Source organism: Narcine bancroftii, chromosome 8 (genome assembly GCF_036971445.1).
Source record: "Narcine bancroftii isolate sNarBan1 chromosome 8, sNarBan1.hap1, whole genome shotgun sequence".
Lineage (NCBI taxonomy): Eukaryota > Metazoa > Chordata > Chondrichthyes > Torpediniformes > Narcinidae > Narcine > Narcine bancroftii.
Window position 1 is genome coordinate 93,090,696 of NC_091476.1, and position 17,701 is coordinate 93,108,396.

Here is a 17,701-nt window from a genome sequence, read left to right on the forward strand (position 1 = left end):
TGTACATAAAGCTTAATTATGTTATAATTAGGCATGATTAATTTTGTTCAAATATAAGATCATAATATATTGATCAGGATTTAGAGCTGGTCCACCATTGCTCGATGCGTCATAATATCACCAGTAGAAGGTAGAACAGTCCTAACCCTGGGGATGGCTCCTTGCAAGTGTGAAAGCATCCAGTGTCCCAGTTAGGAGTAGTCAAGTGTGAAAAGCCAAACCCCCATTCTTATCTCAGGACACTGAATGGCCGATTTAGTGAGACGCAAGTGTGAAAGAGGCTTATGGTTTTGTTATGAAGTCTTGTGGCATGTCAAATCCAATAGGAAAGCCTCCTTCAGTTGATGAATTAATGCTTGTACATGATGAATGACTTATGGAAGAGGCTATGAGGGTGGGAAGATCATTGCATATGCTCTGGGTGAGAGATTTAAATGTCTAGAGCTAAGATTGTCTCAGTTACACCAATACCAATATAGTTGACTGACAAGTCCGATGTGAGACAGGCAGGCACGGTTACAGCGGTTGCAAGGGAAAATTGGTTGGTTGGGGTTGGGTGTTGGGTTTTTCCTCCTTTGTCTATTGTCAGTGAGGTACTTCGATGTTGGTGATGAAGTCATTCCAATGAATGTTGAGGATGGAGCAGAGACAACGCTGGTGGAAGCGTTCTAGGAGCCGTAGGTGATGCCGGTAGAGGAACCATGATTCGGAGCTGAACAGGAGCGTGGTTATGACAACGGCTCTGTACACGTTGATCTTTGTGTGTTTCTTCGGGTGGTTGTTTTTCTAGACTCTTTTGTGTAGTCTTCCAAAGGCGCTATTTGCCTTGGCGAGTCTGTTGTCTATCTCGTTGTCGATCCTTGCATCAGATGAAATGGTGCAGCTGAGTTAGGTAAACTGGTTGACCGTTTTGAGTTCTGTGTGCCCGATGCAGATGTGGGGGTGCTGGTAACATTGTGGGGAGCTGGCTGATGGATGACAGTTTTCTTCAGGCTGACTTCCAGGCCAAACATTTTAGCAGTTTCCGCAAAACAGGACGTCTTGCACTGGAGAGCTGGCTCTGAATTGGCAACTAAAGTGGCATCGTCTGCAAAGAGTAGTTCATGAACAAGTTGCTCTTGTGTCTTGGTGTGAGCTTGCAGGCGCCTCAGATTGAAGAGACTGCCATCCGTACAGTACCGGATGTAAACAGCATCTTCATTGTTGAGGTCTTTCATGGCTTGTTTCAGCATCATGCTGAAGAAGATAGTAAAGAGGGTTGGTGCGAGGACGCAGCCTCGCTTCATGCCGTTGTCAATGGAGAAGGGTTCAGAGAGCTCATTGCTGTATCTGACCCGACCTTGTTGGTTTTCGTGCAGTTGGATAACCATGTTGAACCAGCTCTCCAGCGCATGACGTCCTGTTTTGCAGAAACTGTCAAAATGTTTGGCCTGGAAGTCAGCCTGAAGAAAACAGGTCCTCCATCAGCCAGCTCCCCACATCTCCATCAGGCACACAGAACTCAAAACGGTCAACCAGTTTACCTACCTCGGCTGCACCATTTCATCTGATGCAAGGATCGACAAAGAGATAGACAACAGACTCGCCAAGGCAAATAGCGCCTTTGGAAGACTACACAAAAGAGTCTGCAAGAACAACCATCCGAAGAAACACACAAAGATCAACGTGTACAGAGCCATTGTCATAACCACGCTCCTGTTCGGCTCTGAATCTTGGGTCCTCTACCGGCATCACCTACGGCTCCTAGAACGCTTCCATCAGCGCTGTCTCTGCTCCATCCTCAACATTCATTGGAATGACATCATCACCAACATCGAAGTACTCGAGCTGGCAGAGTCCACAAGCATCAAATCCATGCTGCTGAAGACCCAACTGCGCTGGGTGGGTCACGTCTCCAGAATGGAGGACCATCGACTTTCCAAGATCGTGTTATATGGCGAGCTCTCCACTGGCCACCGAGACAGAGGTGCACCAAAGAAGAGGTACAAGGACTGCTTCAAGAAATCTCTTGGTGCCTGCCACATTGACCACCGCCAGTGGGCTGATCTCGCCTCCAACCATGCATCTTGGCGCCTCACATTTCGGCGGGCAGCAACCTCCTTTGAAGAAGACCACAGAGCCCACCTCACTGACAAAAGACAAAAGAGGAAAAACCCAACACCCAACCCCAACCAACCAATTTTCCCTTGCAACCGCTGCAACCATGCCTACCTGTCCCGCATTGGACTTGTCAGTCACCAACGAGCCTGCAGCAGACTTGGACATACCCCTCCATAAATCTTCGTCCGCGAAGCCAAGCCAAAGCAAAGACCCATCTTTAATCTAGTGGCAGAAGTGGAGGTTCAAAAAATATCCCCATTTTACCTTGATAGAATCAGACAATGTCCTGGCCATAATTCCAAAGACATACTGCAGAATTATCAGTACCTCTATCTAATCTATTCTTGCACACGTTTACAACACTAACATCTATCCAACAATGTGCAATGTTTCATCACAGCCTCCAACTTTTAAAACATTTTTTAATTTTAAAAAATGTTTATATTTTTTAACTTTAGAAATACAGCATGTTAACAGGCCCTTCTATCCCACGAGCCGATGTTGCCCAATTACACCCAATTAACCCATAACCCCCATAAATTTTGAAGGGTGGGATGAAACTGGAGCACCTGGAGGAAATCCACACAGACATAGGAAGAACATAGAAACTCCTGACAGACAGCACTAGATTTGAACCGCAGTCTCTGGTGCTATAACAGTGTTGCGCTAACCACTACACTAACTGTGCCGCCCGATCTGATACATAATTATTAATATAAATATTGCAAAAGACAATTAAAAACTAATTTGATGACATTTGCAATGATTGTCCTGGTATTAAATCTTGAACATGAGAAGCTGTAATGATTAAAATGTTTTAAGCACCATAAATGCTGAAAGGGTAAAATTTGTGACATTATTTTCAAACAAATGATACATATTTCCATATTTATCCTTGGAACATATTTCTCTTTTCTCTCCTATGCATCCTGTTGTTCTATATAGAATCTGGTATCGACCCTGCAGATTGGGCCGCACAATTAGAGGATCGATTCTACAACAACCACATATTCAAGGTTAGTGATAATTTGAGAGATGGGGTGATCCCAAATTTCCTAAATCTATGAATCTCAATTGAATGTATTTTGGAATCCATATATGATGCATTTACTCCCTGTGTGGCATGGTAACTCCTTTTGCATCTTCCACTGCCAGCTGACTGAATGTTTTGGAAAATTGGACATACTGCTTCAAAACAAAACCTTCATTGACTTGAAAATTATAGTGAATTTGATCAGCTATACAAAAAAAAAATGTCTTTCTTGCAGGAGAATCAAAAACTTAGGGTTGGAGGCCTTTGTGTAGTCATTTCTACTTTTTGTCTGAAGGGACATGAGGTGAGATGAGCACTTAGAGCGGTGAACCCTAGGAAAGCTGCTGGCCCCGATGGTGTGTCAGGCAGAAGGAGTGTGTGAACCATCTTTCTCAGGTCTTCATGAAGATTTTCAACAGGTTCCTGTCAAAATTTATCATTTTGCCGTGCTTAGAGGCTGCTATAATCATTCCACTGCCTAAAAAGAAGGTTATCAAGTGCTTATACAATTAGCGTTAACAAAAATTCCTTTAACACCAGCTATTATGAAGTGCTTCAAGAGGCTGGTTTTGCAGCACATTAATGCCAATCTCCTATCCACCTTCAATCCACACCAGTTTGCATACAGGGCTAATGGGTCTACTGTGGATGCTATTGCCACTGTTCTTCACTTAGCATTGACCCATTTAGAACAACATGGATGCTATGTGAGGTTGCTTTTTATAGACTTTGGTTCTGCTTTTAATACTGTTATTCCAGGTAGACTGGTTGATAAACTTGCTGACCTAGGATTTTCCAGATCGATTTGTATATGGATCAAGGACTTTTTACAAATTGTTCCCAGACTGTAAAAATAGGCACTCATTATTCACCTACTCTCACACTTAGCACTAATTCCCCGTAGGGCTGTGTGTTGAGCCCAATGTTATATTCTCTTTATACCTATGATTATGTCTCTGAGTATTCCTCTCATACCATCATAAAATTTGTGGATGACACGACTGTGGTTGGGCTCTTTTCAAGGGGGCGACAAGTCAGCCTATGTGGAAGAAGTCCACAGACTGTCAGTTTGGTGCTCGGAAAACAATCTGGTATTGAATTCCTTGAAGACGAAAGAGCTCATAATGGATTTCAGGAGGAACAGTATGGCCCCAGCTCCATTGTATATTAATGGGGAGGCAGAGGGTGGAAGGGTCAGAGGAGGGTGTTATGAGCCATTGTATATTAATGGGAAAGGGTTACTACTTTTAAGTTTCTGGGAACGTATTTGGCTGAGGATCTTTCTTGGACTATTAATACCACCACTATAGTCAAGAAGGCATATTTCCTGAGAGTCCTGAGGAAGATTAGTCGATGGAAAAGTTATTGATGTCCTTCTATTGCTGCTCTATTAAAAGCCGAGTGACTTATTGCATTCCCATGTGGTTTGCCAGCTGTACAGCAACAAATAAGAAGGATCTTCAGAGGGTTATCAATATGGCCCAGAAGATCATTGGGTGTTCCTTGTCTCCTTTGGAGGATTTATTTTGATCTCGCTGTATCAGGAAAGCAGCTAATATTCTTAAGGATTCTACTCACCCGGCTATCATTTATTTGACCTATTGCCCTCGGGTAATGATACAGGTCCATTAAATCATGCATGAAAATTATTCTATCCCAGAGCCACTTGAGAATTAAACTCCGCCAATTAGTGTATTTGTATTTTGTATAGTTTTAATGATGCTTTTCTCTTTCTTTCTTGTTTTTATTATTTTATATGCTCTTGTATGCTGTATTTGTGAATACCGTGGTTGCGTTTTAAAATTTTGTTGCATTTTTCTTAAGCAATGACAATAAAGTACTAACTTACTTACTTGATAGTTAAGTTGGTATTTGTGCGGAGAGAGTGAAGGGCAGAAAATTCAGAGGGGTTGAGATTAGGAAAAGAGAGGGGAGTGGTGAAGTTGAGATGGTTGATGTCTTGGCGGCCATTGGAAATACAAAGATCCAGAGTGGGAAGCTGGCCAGGACAAGGTATTCAAGAGGAGGAAGAAAGCTTCAGACAGGAAACAGGGTGTTCCGAGGGGGTGGAGAATCATGGTGTAAGAAGTGGGCTCAGAGACGGAGACAATAAAAGAAGAGTTCGTCGTTGTGCATGAACTCAATGAGGTGTGGGTGAAGGGGGATGAAGGTGAGGCCTCTACTGAGGACAGAGCATTCCATCTCTGAAAGGGAATGTCAGAGGAAAGACCAAGCAGGGGTCAAAGTGGGAGTCAGTGTGATGGTGTGTGTCAAGGGGAGGAGGGTGAAGGGGATCGGAGTGGAAAATGGAGGGTTGAGGAAGTCACAGGGTGCAGTTTGAGTGTTGGGGAGTTCAGAGGGTGGATAGGGAAGGTCTGAAGGGGAGGCAGAGGGTGGAAGGGTCAGAGGAGGGTGTTATGAGCCCAGAGGACCCTAAAACTCAGCAGCAATAGAAATTCAAGACAAATGGTTACTTAAACAAAAGATGCTTTTAATTATCTTCAAAAATGAAAACAGGATCAAACTTTAACTTATTACTATTAACTTAATCCCCTTCTAATTCTAAGCACACATGTATGTAATGTGTATACAAGTTCTTTAAAAAAAACTTTATTTAAAATTTTCAAAATACATAAAGATAATAAAAACACCTGAAACAATATAAACCCACACCCCCTCCCTCCCACCCTCAGCAAGCCCTTCAAGGGGAGGAAAAGAAAATATATTAATTAATTACATACATAAACAGTGTAATACCTCAAACTTATAACAAAAAGATTTAGGATATTTCTAAACCCATACATTTCAAATAAGGTGACCACATCTGAACAAAAAAAGAATAATTATCATGCAAATTATATGTGATTTTAATACAAGATCTCAATTCACTATGCCAGTGGACTATATTCACTTCTACATTATCTTTCCAAGTAATCGCGATACATTTCGCCCTACCACCAATGCTAAATGAGCAAAATCTATCTGAAACTTTTCCTACCCCAAACCAGTCAAAGATACAGTATAACCCAGCAAAAATATTTCTGGGTCTAATGGCAATTTAATCTTAAATAATTTTTCAAAAACTTTTTCCCCATAAGGGTTGAACTTTATCACAAATCCAAACTACATGTAAAAATGTTCCAGTATGTAATCCACATCTAAAACATAAATTCGAATTACTAACTCCATATTTTTTCAATTTCTCAAGAGTCAAATACAATTGATTTAAAAAAAATTATAATTTACTAAACTATATCTTACATTAAGTAATTTAGTCACCCCATCTTGACACATAACCTCCCAATCCATCCTGAGGTATAGCATAAGATAAATCATCTTCCCATTTATTTCTAGATTTATTTAAACTTCATTTATTCATACTATATTGTAACAAAGCATACATATCAGAAATAAAACCCTTTTTAAATGTATGCAAAATCAAAAACTCAAACTTTGTTAATTCAGGTAAATTCATATCTCTTCCAAAATTATCCCTTACCAAAGCATGAACTTGATAATACACAAATAAAGAATTAAATGGTATTCCAAAGTTTTCCCTAAGTCGATTAAAAGAAAGAAACTGTCCTTCTTCAAAACAATCTTCAATCACCCTTATACCCTCAGAATCCCAAATCTTAAAATACATATTATTCATTGAAAAAGGGATAACCCTATTTTGATATAAGGAGTTTGAGACGATATCTTACCCCTCGAACCTATAATAAAATTCCTTTTATTCCAAATCCCTAATAAGTGTTTTAAAACAGGCATATTATATCCCTGTAATAAACGAGAATTCCACTTAAATATAAACTGATGAATCTGAAACTCAGAAATACAGGCTAACTCCACCTTGGCCTAACTAGGAGGTTGTGTAGTATCTAACATCCTATTAACAAATTTTAATTGTGCAGCTTCATAATAGTTTTGAAAATGAGGCAATTGAAGTCCTCCTAAAGCATATTTCCACGTCAGTTTCTGTAATGCTACCCTAGCTAACTTTCCCTTCCATAAAAATTTCGGCACCACCATATTCAGATCTTGAAAAAATACTTTTGGAAGTAAACATGGAATCGATTGAAAAAGGTATTGAATACGTGGAAAGATATTCATCTTGATACAATTTACCCGGCCTATTAATGTTAACGGAAGATCTTTCCATTTATTCAAATCCACTTTAATCTTTTTCAATAATGGTACATAATTTAATTTATATAAAGATTTATAATCTGCATCAACAATTATCAAACCATCGCAATCTTGTCATCTGTTTACACTGTGTATAATCCCCCATCTGAAATTGGTAATATTTCACTCTTATCCCAATTTACTTTATACCCAGATAATATTCCATATTGCTCCAAACACTTTTGTAAATGTTTCAAAGATCGTTGTGGATGTGTTAAATATATAAATAAGTTAATCTTGTATTCATCTTCTGCAATTTTTATTCCTTCACCATCACTGGATCAAAATCCTGGAACTCCCTCCCTCACACCTCAAGGGCTGCAGCAATTCAAGAAGGCAGCTCAATACCATCATCTCAAGGGCAATTAGGGATAGGCAAGTAAATGCTTGGTTAGCCTGCACCCACATCCCTTGATTAAAATTCTAATCTGTAATAAAAAGTGAGCAAACCATTTTGTAGGGTTTGCATACAAATTAAGTACAACAAGCTTAAGGGACAACTATATAGAGGAGGAATAACAGTGGAATAGAACATGCTTGACTTTGTTCTCTGCCAAGACCATCTACCTTTATTTTCCACTTGCCCACAAGTGAACTCTCACCTTGACCCCAATGCCCTTGACATGGATTTACAACCTGGCCCCAGCCATCTACAGACCAGGGCTCCCAACACCGCCAATAAAATGTTGTCATTTTGTCTAATTGCTTGAGCTAACGGTTCTATGACCAATGCAAATAAGGCTTGTGACAATGGACAGCTTTGATGCGTTGATCGTGCTAACTTAAACGATGAAGATGTTTGGCCATTCCTCACCACCCTAGCAACTGGATTTTTATATAATGCCTTAACCCAACCAGTAAAAAATGGTCCAAAATTAAACTTTTCTAACACTTTAAATAAAAAGTTCCATTTAGCCCGATCAAATGCTTTTTCCGCATCAAGTGCAACAACCATTGGTTGGTTGGCCTGCTGCCGCTCGACGCATTGATCAACCTAATCAGTCTAAGAATATTGTCTGAAGCATACTTATTCTTAATAAAACCTGCTTGGTCAGCGTGTACCGATTGAGGTAAATATTTAGCAAGTCTATTCGCCAATATTTTAGCTATTATTTTTTAATCTACATTTAATAAAGAAATTGGCCAATATGAAGCTACATTCAATGGGTCTCTCTCTTTCTTTGGAGTTACTGTGATTATCACTCTTGAAAAATATTCTGGTAATGATTGTTCATCAGTTATTTGTTGAAGCACCTCCATAAATATAGGAGACAAATCTTCATAAAACATATTATAAAACTCTACAGTAAATCCATCATCTCCAGATTTCCCATTTGGCATCGCCTGTATAGCTTCCTTAATTTCAAAATCTGTAATTGGGATCTCCAGTTCTTCCACTTCATCTTCTTCTAAAACTGGCAAATCTAAAGCAGATAAAAAAGATTCAATAGAACCATTATCCTGTACTTCTTTGGAAGTATATAATTTCTGATAAAATGAACAAAATTGATCATTAATATCCTGAGGTTTATAAGTAACTATTGAAATCTTTTTAATAGCATTAATAGTTCTCGAAACTTGTTCAGTCTTTAATTGCCAAGCTAATACCTTATGAGCTCTATCTCCTAATTCATAATAACACTGTTTAGATCTTTGAATTAACCGCTCATATTGATATGTTTGCAATGTATTATAGCGAAGTTTCAACTTGGTCAATGTTGCCTTTTCAGTAGTATTCTTCTGAAAGTCTTTTTCCAACTTATTTATCTGTTTCTCCAACGTCAAACTTTCTGCCAGATATTGCTTTTTAACTTTTGCTGAATAACTAATAATTTGACCCTGTATATATGCTTTCAAAGCAACCCACAAAATAAGTGTATATATGTTCAAAAAAAGTTATTTGATTCACTCCAATCTCACTTCTCACTCATCCAAGTTCACCGGTGTCAGGCAATTCTTATACTGTGCACAGAATTTAGCATTTATGAAGTTCAACAGGCTTTGGTGCTTGAAAAGTAAATGGTTACTGCTAGGGAAGGTTCTTGTCTGTTTTCAAAGAGTGATTTGTTGCTCATTAGACACTCACAACTGATTCCTTTAGATTAGCCACTTCAGGGTCTTGCCGAAGAAACTTGCCCCATCAGGGTTTTCCAGATGATAACCTCTTTCCTCCAGGTCATCACAGAGTTCCTTTTTGCTTCCCTTATTTCAAGTGAAACATTATGCAGCCTCTACTCATGTATGGACCACAAGGGCTTTGACCAGGCTGAACTAAGAAATCACAGCCCGTCTTCAAGAGGTTTTTCCACAAGCTTGCCAGCTTGTCTTGTTCCAGTGCCACCTGCTGCTGCTGACTGTAACAATGTAGAACTGAATTCTCTCTCTCTCTCTCACCCTCTCTCTCTCTCTCTCTCTCTTTCTCTCTCTTTCTCTCTCTCTCTTTCTCACTCAGAGACAGATGACCCTCTTAGAACAACCAACTGCACTCAGACAGACTGGGGCTCCAGACCTAATCTTCCGAATTCTTTCATCTATTGCTTTTCAAAACAACAATCCATTAGTGAAGTCCCTTGGGCACTCCCCAAAGCTTTTGCAAAGGCCTTCAGAGCCGGCCTGTCTGGCTTGAGCAGAGCTCCAGTATTTTAAATGAGATCTGTTCTGATGTGTTTGTATGTGACCTGCACTAAAAAAAACCTGCCACACTTTATCTCCCAAAATCATATGCAATATAATATATAACATAATCTGTCACTATCTTGACTTGAAAGTTGGTGGATGGGGAAGATGAGAAAGTCTGAGGATTTGGGAAAGGAGGTGGGAGCACAAAGGAGTAGATGGGTTTTGAATAGGCAGAAGTGTGAAGGGATATGGAAGGTTAAGGAGCGATGGTGGGGGAGATGATCCAGAAGCAGAGGTATCCAAGGTAGCAGCCTTGTGGAGGCTGAGGTTGGCAAGGGTGTCAGCATGGATGCCAGATCAGGATAGATATCTGTGTTATTGGCGGCGTTGGGAGCCCTGGTCTGTAGATGGCCGGGGCCAGGTTGTAAATCCATGTCAAGGGCATTGGGGTCAAGGTGAGAGTTCACTTGTGGGCAAGTGGGAAATAAAGGCAGATGGTCTAGGCAGAGAACAAAGTCAAGCATGTTCTATTCCACTGTTATTCCTCTATATAGTTGTCCCTTATGCTTGTTGTACTTAATTTGTATGCAAACCCTACAAAATGGTTTGCTCACTTTTTATTACAGATTAGAAATTTAATCAAGGGATGTGGGTGCAGGCTAGCCAAGCAGTTATTTGCTTATCCCTAATTGCCCTTGAGATGATGGTATTGAGCTGCCTTCTTGAATTGCTGCAGTCCTTGAGGTGTGAGGGAGGGAGTTCCAGGATTTTGATCCAGTGATGGTGAAGGAATAAGGTATTTCCAAGTCAGGATGGCATGTGGCCTGGAGGGCAACTTTTAGAAGGTGGCATTTCCATGCTTTTTCTACTTTGACCTGTGACCTGGTAGATGTCTTAAGATTGGAAGATGCTATCTTGATGATTTGTTCAAGTCCATCCTGTGGTTGGCTCCAAATGTGGCTATTATGTGATGGTGGTGGTGTGAGTGATTGGTGCCGATGAAGTAGGTTGGTATGTTATTGAACCTTTATGGTATTGAGCTGGTTGAGTGTTCTTGATGCTACACTCATTCAGGAAAAAGAAGAGTATTGTGTCATTATCTTGACTTGAGCCTTTTAGATGATGGTCAGGCTTTGGAAAGTTGAAGGTATGTTCATTGTTGCAGGATTCCTGGCCTCCGACGTCCTCTGAGAGCTATATAATGTTGTGGCTACTCCAGTTCAGTTCCTAGTTAATGACAACCCCCAGGATATTGATAGTAAGGGATTCAGTGCTGTTAATGTTATTGAATATCAGGGGGTGATATTTGTTTGATTTTCTCTTCCAGGTTATCACCAGGCACCTCTAAGGCCAGGCCTGGATTTGTCCAGGTCTTGATGCATTTGGTTGTGAACTCCTTCACTATACGGGGAGTCGCGAATGGTGCTGAACATTGAGCGATCATCAGCAAATACCCTTACTTCTACCTTTCAATTGACAGAAAGTCATTGAGACAGCAGTTGAAAATGTTTGGACCTATCATGAGAAACTGCAGAGATGAATGATCTCTAACCATCTCAACTATCTTCCGTTGCTTTACAATTTCAACCAGCGGTGGGTTTTCCCCTGATTCGCATTGACTTCAGTTTAGCAGTTTCAATCAAATGCTGCCTTAGTGCCACTCTCACTTCATTTTATGGGATTAGCTCTTTTATCCAGATTTGGAGTAATATGGTTCAGTGGAACCCAAAGTGAACTTTCGTGGAGATATTGCTAAGCAAATGCTGCAGGCATTTACATCAATTATCTCTTAGATCACTTTACTGATGATTGAGAGTAGACAAATGAGGGGCTAAATGGCCATCTTCAGTTTGTACCTCTTCTTGTGGACAGGGAGTGCTTGGCCAATTTTCCACATTGTCAGGATGATGCCAGGGCAGTAGCTGTACTGGAACACCTTAGCCAAGGGGATTGCAAGTTCTGGGGCAAGAGTTTCATTTCAGGGCACGTAGCCTTTCCAGCATCCAGTGCACTTTGTTGTTTTTTTGATAACATGGAATTAAGCAAATCTGCTGAAGAATGGCATTGATCTTGCTGGCGTACACTCAAAAATGCTAGAGGAACTGTGCTGGTCTTACAGCGTCCATGGGAGGTAAGGATATATTAATGACATTTCAGGTCTGAGCACTTCTTTAAGGTACAAATGAATAGGTAGGAGTGAAAATAAAGACTGAAGTATGGGAGGGGAAGGAGTCCAGACCAACAAAATGTGTTAATTAGATATGTTAAGAGGAAAGGTGAGAATTGATTTTGGGTCTATGAAAGGAGACAGAGGAAAAAGGGAAGAGAGGTGCAGAGTGGCATCTGGCAGATCCATGCTATTGCGAGGGACAGTCCACTGCAATAGCGTGGATCTCCCAGTGGCCATCCATTTAAATTCTCCATCCCATTCCCTTGCTGACATGTCTGTCCATCGTCTCATGCATTGCCGGATTGAATCCAACCACAAATTCAACCAGATGGCATTAACATCAACTTCTCCATTTTCTGTTAAACGGCCCCTTCTTCATCCCCCTATTGTTTTTCCCCAGTTCTCTCTCTCTCTCTCCTTCCTTTTCCCTTTGTCTCCTTTCACAGAGTGAAAATCAATTCTCACCTTTCATCATTAAAATCTTTGCCTCCTATTCCTGTGTGTTTTTAGTATTATGCAGCTGTACATATACTTATAACTACTTCACACATTATTATCACAATGGAGTCAAAACTAGAAGAACTTTATTACCTCCAAACTTTCTCTTAAGTTTAAGCAAGTCAGCTACACACCTTTCTGTCTCATACTCGTCAATGACTAGGACTACTCATACAATGTGCCCACATTGAACAAAACAACTGATGATCTAAAGTGGGAACTGCAGAGTGACTCTCTCAGTTCCCATATAAGGACAAGTGAATGGTTTGCCAGACAAAGGACAGCAAATTTCTGCCTGAATGCCCAAATGAGGACAATCAGTGGCTACTGTGACATTTTCAACAGTGTTGAAATAGGTCAACCATGAGTTGTCACTGTCATGTCATAGAGGAATGGATGAAAGTTTTCAACATCAGTGAAGTTACTTTGGATAGCAAATTGCTCAGTATTATAGATGATCTCTCTCTTCTCCTGGCTAGAGGTAGATGTTGTAAATTGTGGGTGGAAATAACCTGCCATCAACCATGCCAATACCTCCACAGGATCTGGCCAATTCTTGGAATGAGTGACATAGCTTCCTGCCACCCTAAAGGCAGTGGCTGGCCATCATTTCTAGCTATCTGAGTCTGGACCTATAGATATAGTTGGTCACTACAACAGTTGCAGGCTAAACAGCACTGGCTTTTAATGGCTTTTTATATTTAAGTAAAAACAAGGAGCTCAGATTGCTGCCATACTATGTTCTTATCAGTCTTGAATTTGTTTTATAGCTTTGTAATCAGAAAGAATGTCTGCAGAAAGTCTGAGGCATTAAAATCATTAATGTTATCCTTGCAGTCTATGGTAGGACTCATTGTACCGCACGGATGGCAGTCTCTTCAATCTGAGGCGCCTGCAAGCTCACACCAAGACACAAGAGAAACTTGTCCGTGAACTACTCTTTGCAGACGATGCCGCTTTAGTTGCCCATTCAGAGCCAGCTCTTCAGCACTTGACGTCCTGTTTTGCGGAAACTGCCAAAATGTTTGGCCTGGAAGTCAGCCTGAAGAAAACTGAGGTCCTCCATCAGCCAGCTCCCCACCATGTCTACCAGCCCCCCAACATCTCCATCGGGCACACAAAACTCAAAATGGTCAACCAGTTTACCTATCTCGGCTGCACCATTTCATCAGATGCAAGGATCGACAACGAGATAGATAACAGACTCGCCAAGGCAAATAGCACCTTTGGAAGACTACACAAAAGAGTCTGGAAAAACAACCAACTGAAAAACCTCACAAAGATAAGCGTATACAGAGCCGTTGTCATACCCACACTCCTGTTCGGCTCCGAATCATGGGTCCTCTACCGGCATCACCTACGGCTCCTAGAACGCTTCCACCAGCGTTGTCTCCGCTCCATCCTCAACATTCATTGGAGCACCTTCATCCCTAACGTCGAAGTACTCGAGATGGCAGAGGTCGACAGCATCGAGTCCACGCTGCTGAAGATCCAGCTGCGCTGGGTGGGTCACGTCTCCAGAATGGAGGACCATCGCCTTCCCAAGATCGTGTTATATGGTGAGCTCTCCACTGGCCACCGTGACAGAGGTGCACCAAAGAAGAGGTACAAGGACTGCCTAAAGAAATCTCTTGGTGCCTGCCACATTGACCACCGCCAGTGGGCTGATATCGCCTCAAACCGTGCATCTTGGCGCCTCACAGTTCGGCGGGCAGCAACATCCTTTGAAGAAGACCGCAGAGCCAACCTCACTGACAAAAGGCAAAGGAGGAAAAACCCAACACCCAACCCCAACCAACCAATTTTCCCCTGCAATCGCTGCAACCGTGTCTGCCTGTCCCGCATTGGACTTGTCAGCCACAAACGAGCCTGCAGCTGATGTGGACATTTACCCCCTCCATAAATCTTCGTCCGCGAAGCCAAGCCAAGCCAACATGGTAGGACTATTGTTTAGAGGTGGGGGGTCACATTTTTTTCCATTGTAATATCGACCATTAAAATACAATTCCAATCAAACATTATATTGGAATTCTGTTGTTTTATCTACATTTATCTTTATTTTGATTGCAATTGTTTTGAATTATGGTTCACCCTCCACCAATAATAGGAATATTAAGGAGGCAATTATAGGGCGGCACGGTTAATTATTTATTAAGACAAACAGCACGGTAACAGGCCATTTCGGCTCACGAATCTGTGCTGCCTAATTTTACCTCCAATTAACCTATACCCCTGTACGCTTTTGAATGGTGGGAGGAAACCAGAGACTCCAGAGAAAACCCAGGCAGGCACTTGGAGAACGTACAAACTCCTTACAGACAGCATTAGATTCAAACCCTGGTCCAGTCCAATCACTGGCGCTGTATAGGTGTTGCGCTAACCACCTCATCAACCGTGCCGCCCCCCAAGCGCAACACTATTACAGTGCCACTGTCCCGAGTTTTTACATTCTTCCCCCTGATCTGCATGGGTTTTCCTTGGGTGCTCTGGTTTCCTCCTACCCTCCAAAAATGAACAGCATTGGGTTAGGGTTAGGGTTAATTGGACATAATTGGCTGACACAGATTTAAATGGCCAGAATCATCTTCTATCATGTCATATTGTTAAATAAAATAAATAATTTCTTTATTCTCTTTTTTAATTTGATTACAGGATTTGGACAAAGAATACCACACATGAATTACAAGGCTGCTTGATTTAAATCAGATTTGATTTGATTCCCATTCATTTTTCTCATCTGATTTCCACAATCCAAATTGCATAGCACTCATGCACAGTCAGAAACAGAACTGGAAATGCACAACTTTTCTCAAATTAAAATGAAAGAATTGTTTAGACTTCTCTACAACGTAGATCTCACTGTATGCAGAATCAATGGTGTAAATTGCATCCTAGCACTCTGTGTGAAAACAAATGGCATGTTGGGTAATAGTACCAGCCTTGTCAATGCCAACTGATGCAGCACCAAAGAACATGACATAAAATACTATCATTTAATGTCAATGAATTTGGTCTGCATTTGATTTAAATAATTTTAATATAAATTTCCCATTACTTAATTCTAAGCTTGCTTGGAAAGGTAAAATTAAAATCACTGCACTTAAATCCTGCATGGTGACCTAACTCAGAAAAGTAAGAATAATTAATTTATACATTTAACATCAAAGTAATATAATGTAATATTTTAATGGTAATAGCAGATGTAATTACAAGAAGAAATCATATAATTGTGCTGAGGTTTATATTATATTTTATATTATATCTTAAGGTCTAAGGTTTATGATAATGATTCCAGATTGATTTAGAATGTTTAAAATGTGTCTAACTCCTATGAGTGGGCTGGTTTATCCTCCCCTTGTCCTATATCCATAAAAATACAAAATTAGCAACCTGAAGCTGATTTCCCAGTAGACTCAAAATCATCCTATCCCATGAATCAATCCACTTAAATATTCTCCACCTCAATATCTGGTTTGAATTTTAGAATTTGCTGATTAAAACTCGCTTGAAACTACAATCGACTACTACATCAGCATTAGAATAATTGACAGTATTATAGTACCTAATATCTTTAGTGTAAGTTTAGCCAAGAAAGTGCAACAAAATCAAAATTCAAAAAGGGCAGATTAAGTTCAAGGGCCATTCCAAGAATGCAAAATATTATCTAAGCCATCCATTCTCGATCTTTTTGCAGCCATGGCTCCCTGAGGGCAGTGCTCAAAGTTTATGGGCCTCCTTTCCTGTGAAGTAGTCAAATTTTGTTTCTTCCGTATTTCTATCCTTCTGACTACACAAAAAAAGTCCTGTATTGCGAGGTGAAAAGAATGCAAGACTTTTACTTAAATGTGCTGTGGGCCCCAGAGTGGGGTGGAGGGGGGGGGGGTGGGGGGAGGTGACAGGGCCCCCGATGAGAATGGCTGATCTAGGCAATACAACGTGAAGAGGTTTTCTGTAATGTGGGAGGATTCTTCCTAAGGATTTAATTAAGCAGCGTTATTGGCTGATAGCTCAATGCATCTTGAATCCAACACTCTATCCTCAACTAAATATTAGAACGCGTTTTGAAATGTTTTGTGATATTTCACAGCGTAGAGCCTACTTATTGTTTATTTTCTTTTGTTTTAAATAACTTGTATGCTCACTTCACCACAAAGGCAAATTGCAATGATTTAAAAAAAAATAATAGTACTAATTTAATTGTTACCTTGCCCTGTATAATCAGGATAATGATCCATTTCTTTTTCGTAGGAAAAAAGAACATCCATACCTGAAAAAGAACCAAAATCTGCTCTTGTGACAAATGATGCAGAATACCAGAAAAAAGATGAAAGTGCTGTGGTAAGATTCACTTATCTGTATTCATAGATTCACATCTTTACTATCTCCTACTTTTAGGTTTTAGGAACAAGGCAAATTAAACCCACTGGAAAGGGGTAAAAAACTGCAGATGATGAAACTAAATGAAACAAGAAATGCTTGAATGCTAAAGAAACTCAGCAGGTCAAACTGTGTACTTTATATAGCAAAGATAAAGATATGTAACCAATGTTTCAGGCTTGAGCACTTCATATCAAAGTATAAGCAAATTGTAGGCAGGAACCCGAACAAAATGGAAGGGGGGATGGGCAAGGAGAGGAGAACAGGCCCACAGGCAGGACATAATAGGTGGATAAGGGGTGGAGGGTACAATAGCAAACCAAGAGGGGGGATGGTTCCGTGAATTGAGAGGAAAGGGATTTAGAGCTGGAGGAAAGAAGACAGGAATAGGAAGCAAAGAAGGCGGAGTGTGATCGAGCAGAATCGGGAGAAGTTGATGTTAATGCTGTCTAGTTGGAGAGGGCCCAGACAGAATATTAGCTGTTGCTCCTCCAATTTACGGGTGGCCTTGGTTTGACAGTACATGAGGCCATGGACAGACATGTCAGCACAGGATTGGGGCACAGAATTGAAATGGTTGGCCACTGGAAGATCCCGGTCATTGATGCAGACAGAATGAAGGTGCTCAGTGAAATTGGTTGGTACGTATTGACAAAATCCAAGTTGCAATCTTTCATTTCCCAGGAGCAGAAAAATAGCTGAGAACAGAGGAAGTG

General features: G+C 40.7%; 1 protein-coding gene across 3 annotated transcripts in view; it reads left to right on the forward strand.

Moving 5' to 3' along the window:
• The window catches only part of LOC138741041 (calcium-binding tyrosine phosphorylation-regulated protein-like), a 64,010-nt gene that overhangs the window by 7,257 nt on the left and 39,052 nt on the right, over window positions 1–17,701 (forward strand). For all 3 annotated transcript variants that reach the window (XR_011343283.1, XM_069894514.1, XM_069894515.1), the window contains exons 3-4: window positions 3,046–3,116; window positions 16,857–16,946. Coding sequence is in view for 2 of the 3 variants with exons in the window: in XM_069894514.1 (XP_069750615.1) it covers window positions 3,046–3,116; window positions 16,857–16,946 (161 nt within the window). In the remaining variant the exon portion in view is untranslated. The remainder of the gene's footprint in view (window positions 1–3,045; window positions 3,117–16,856; window positions 16,947–17,701) is intronic.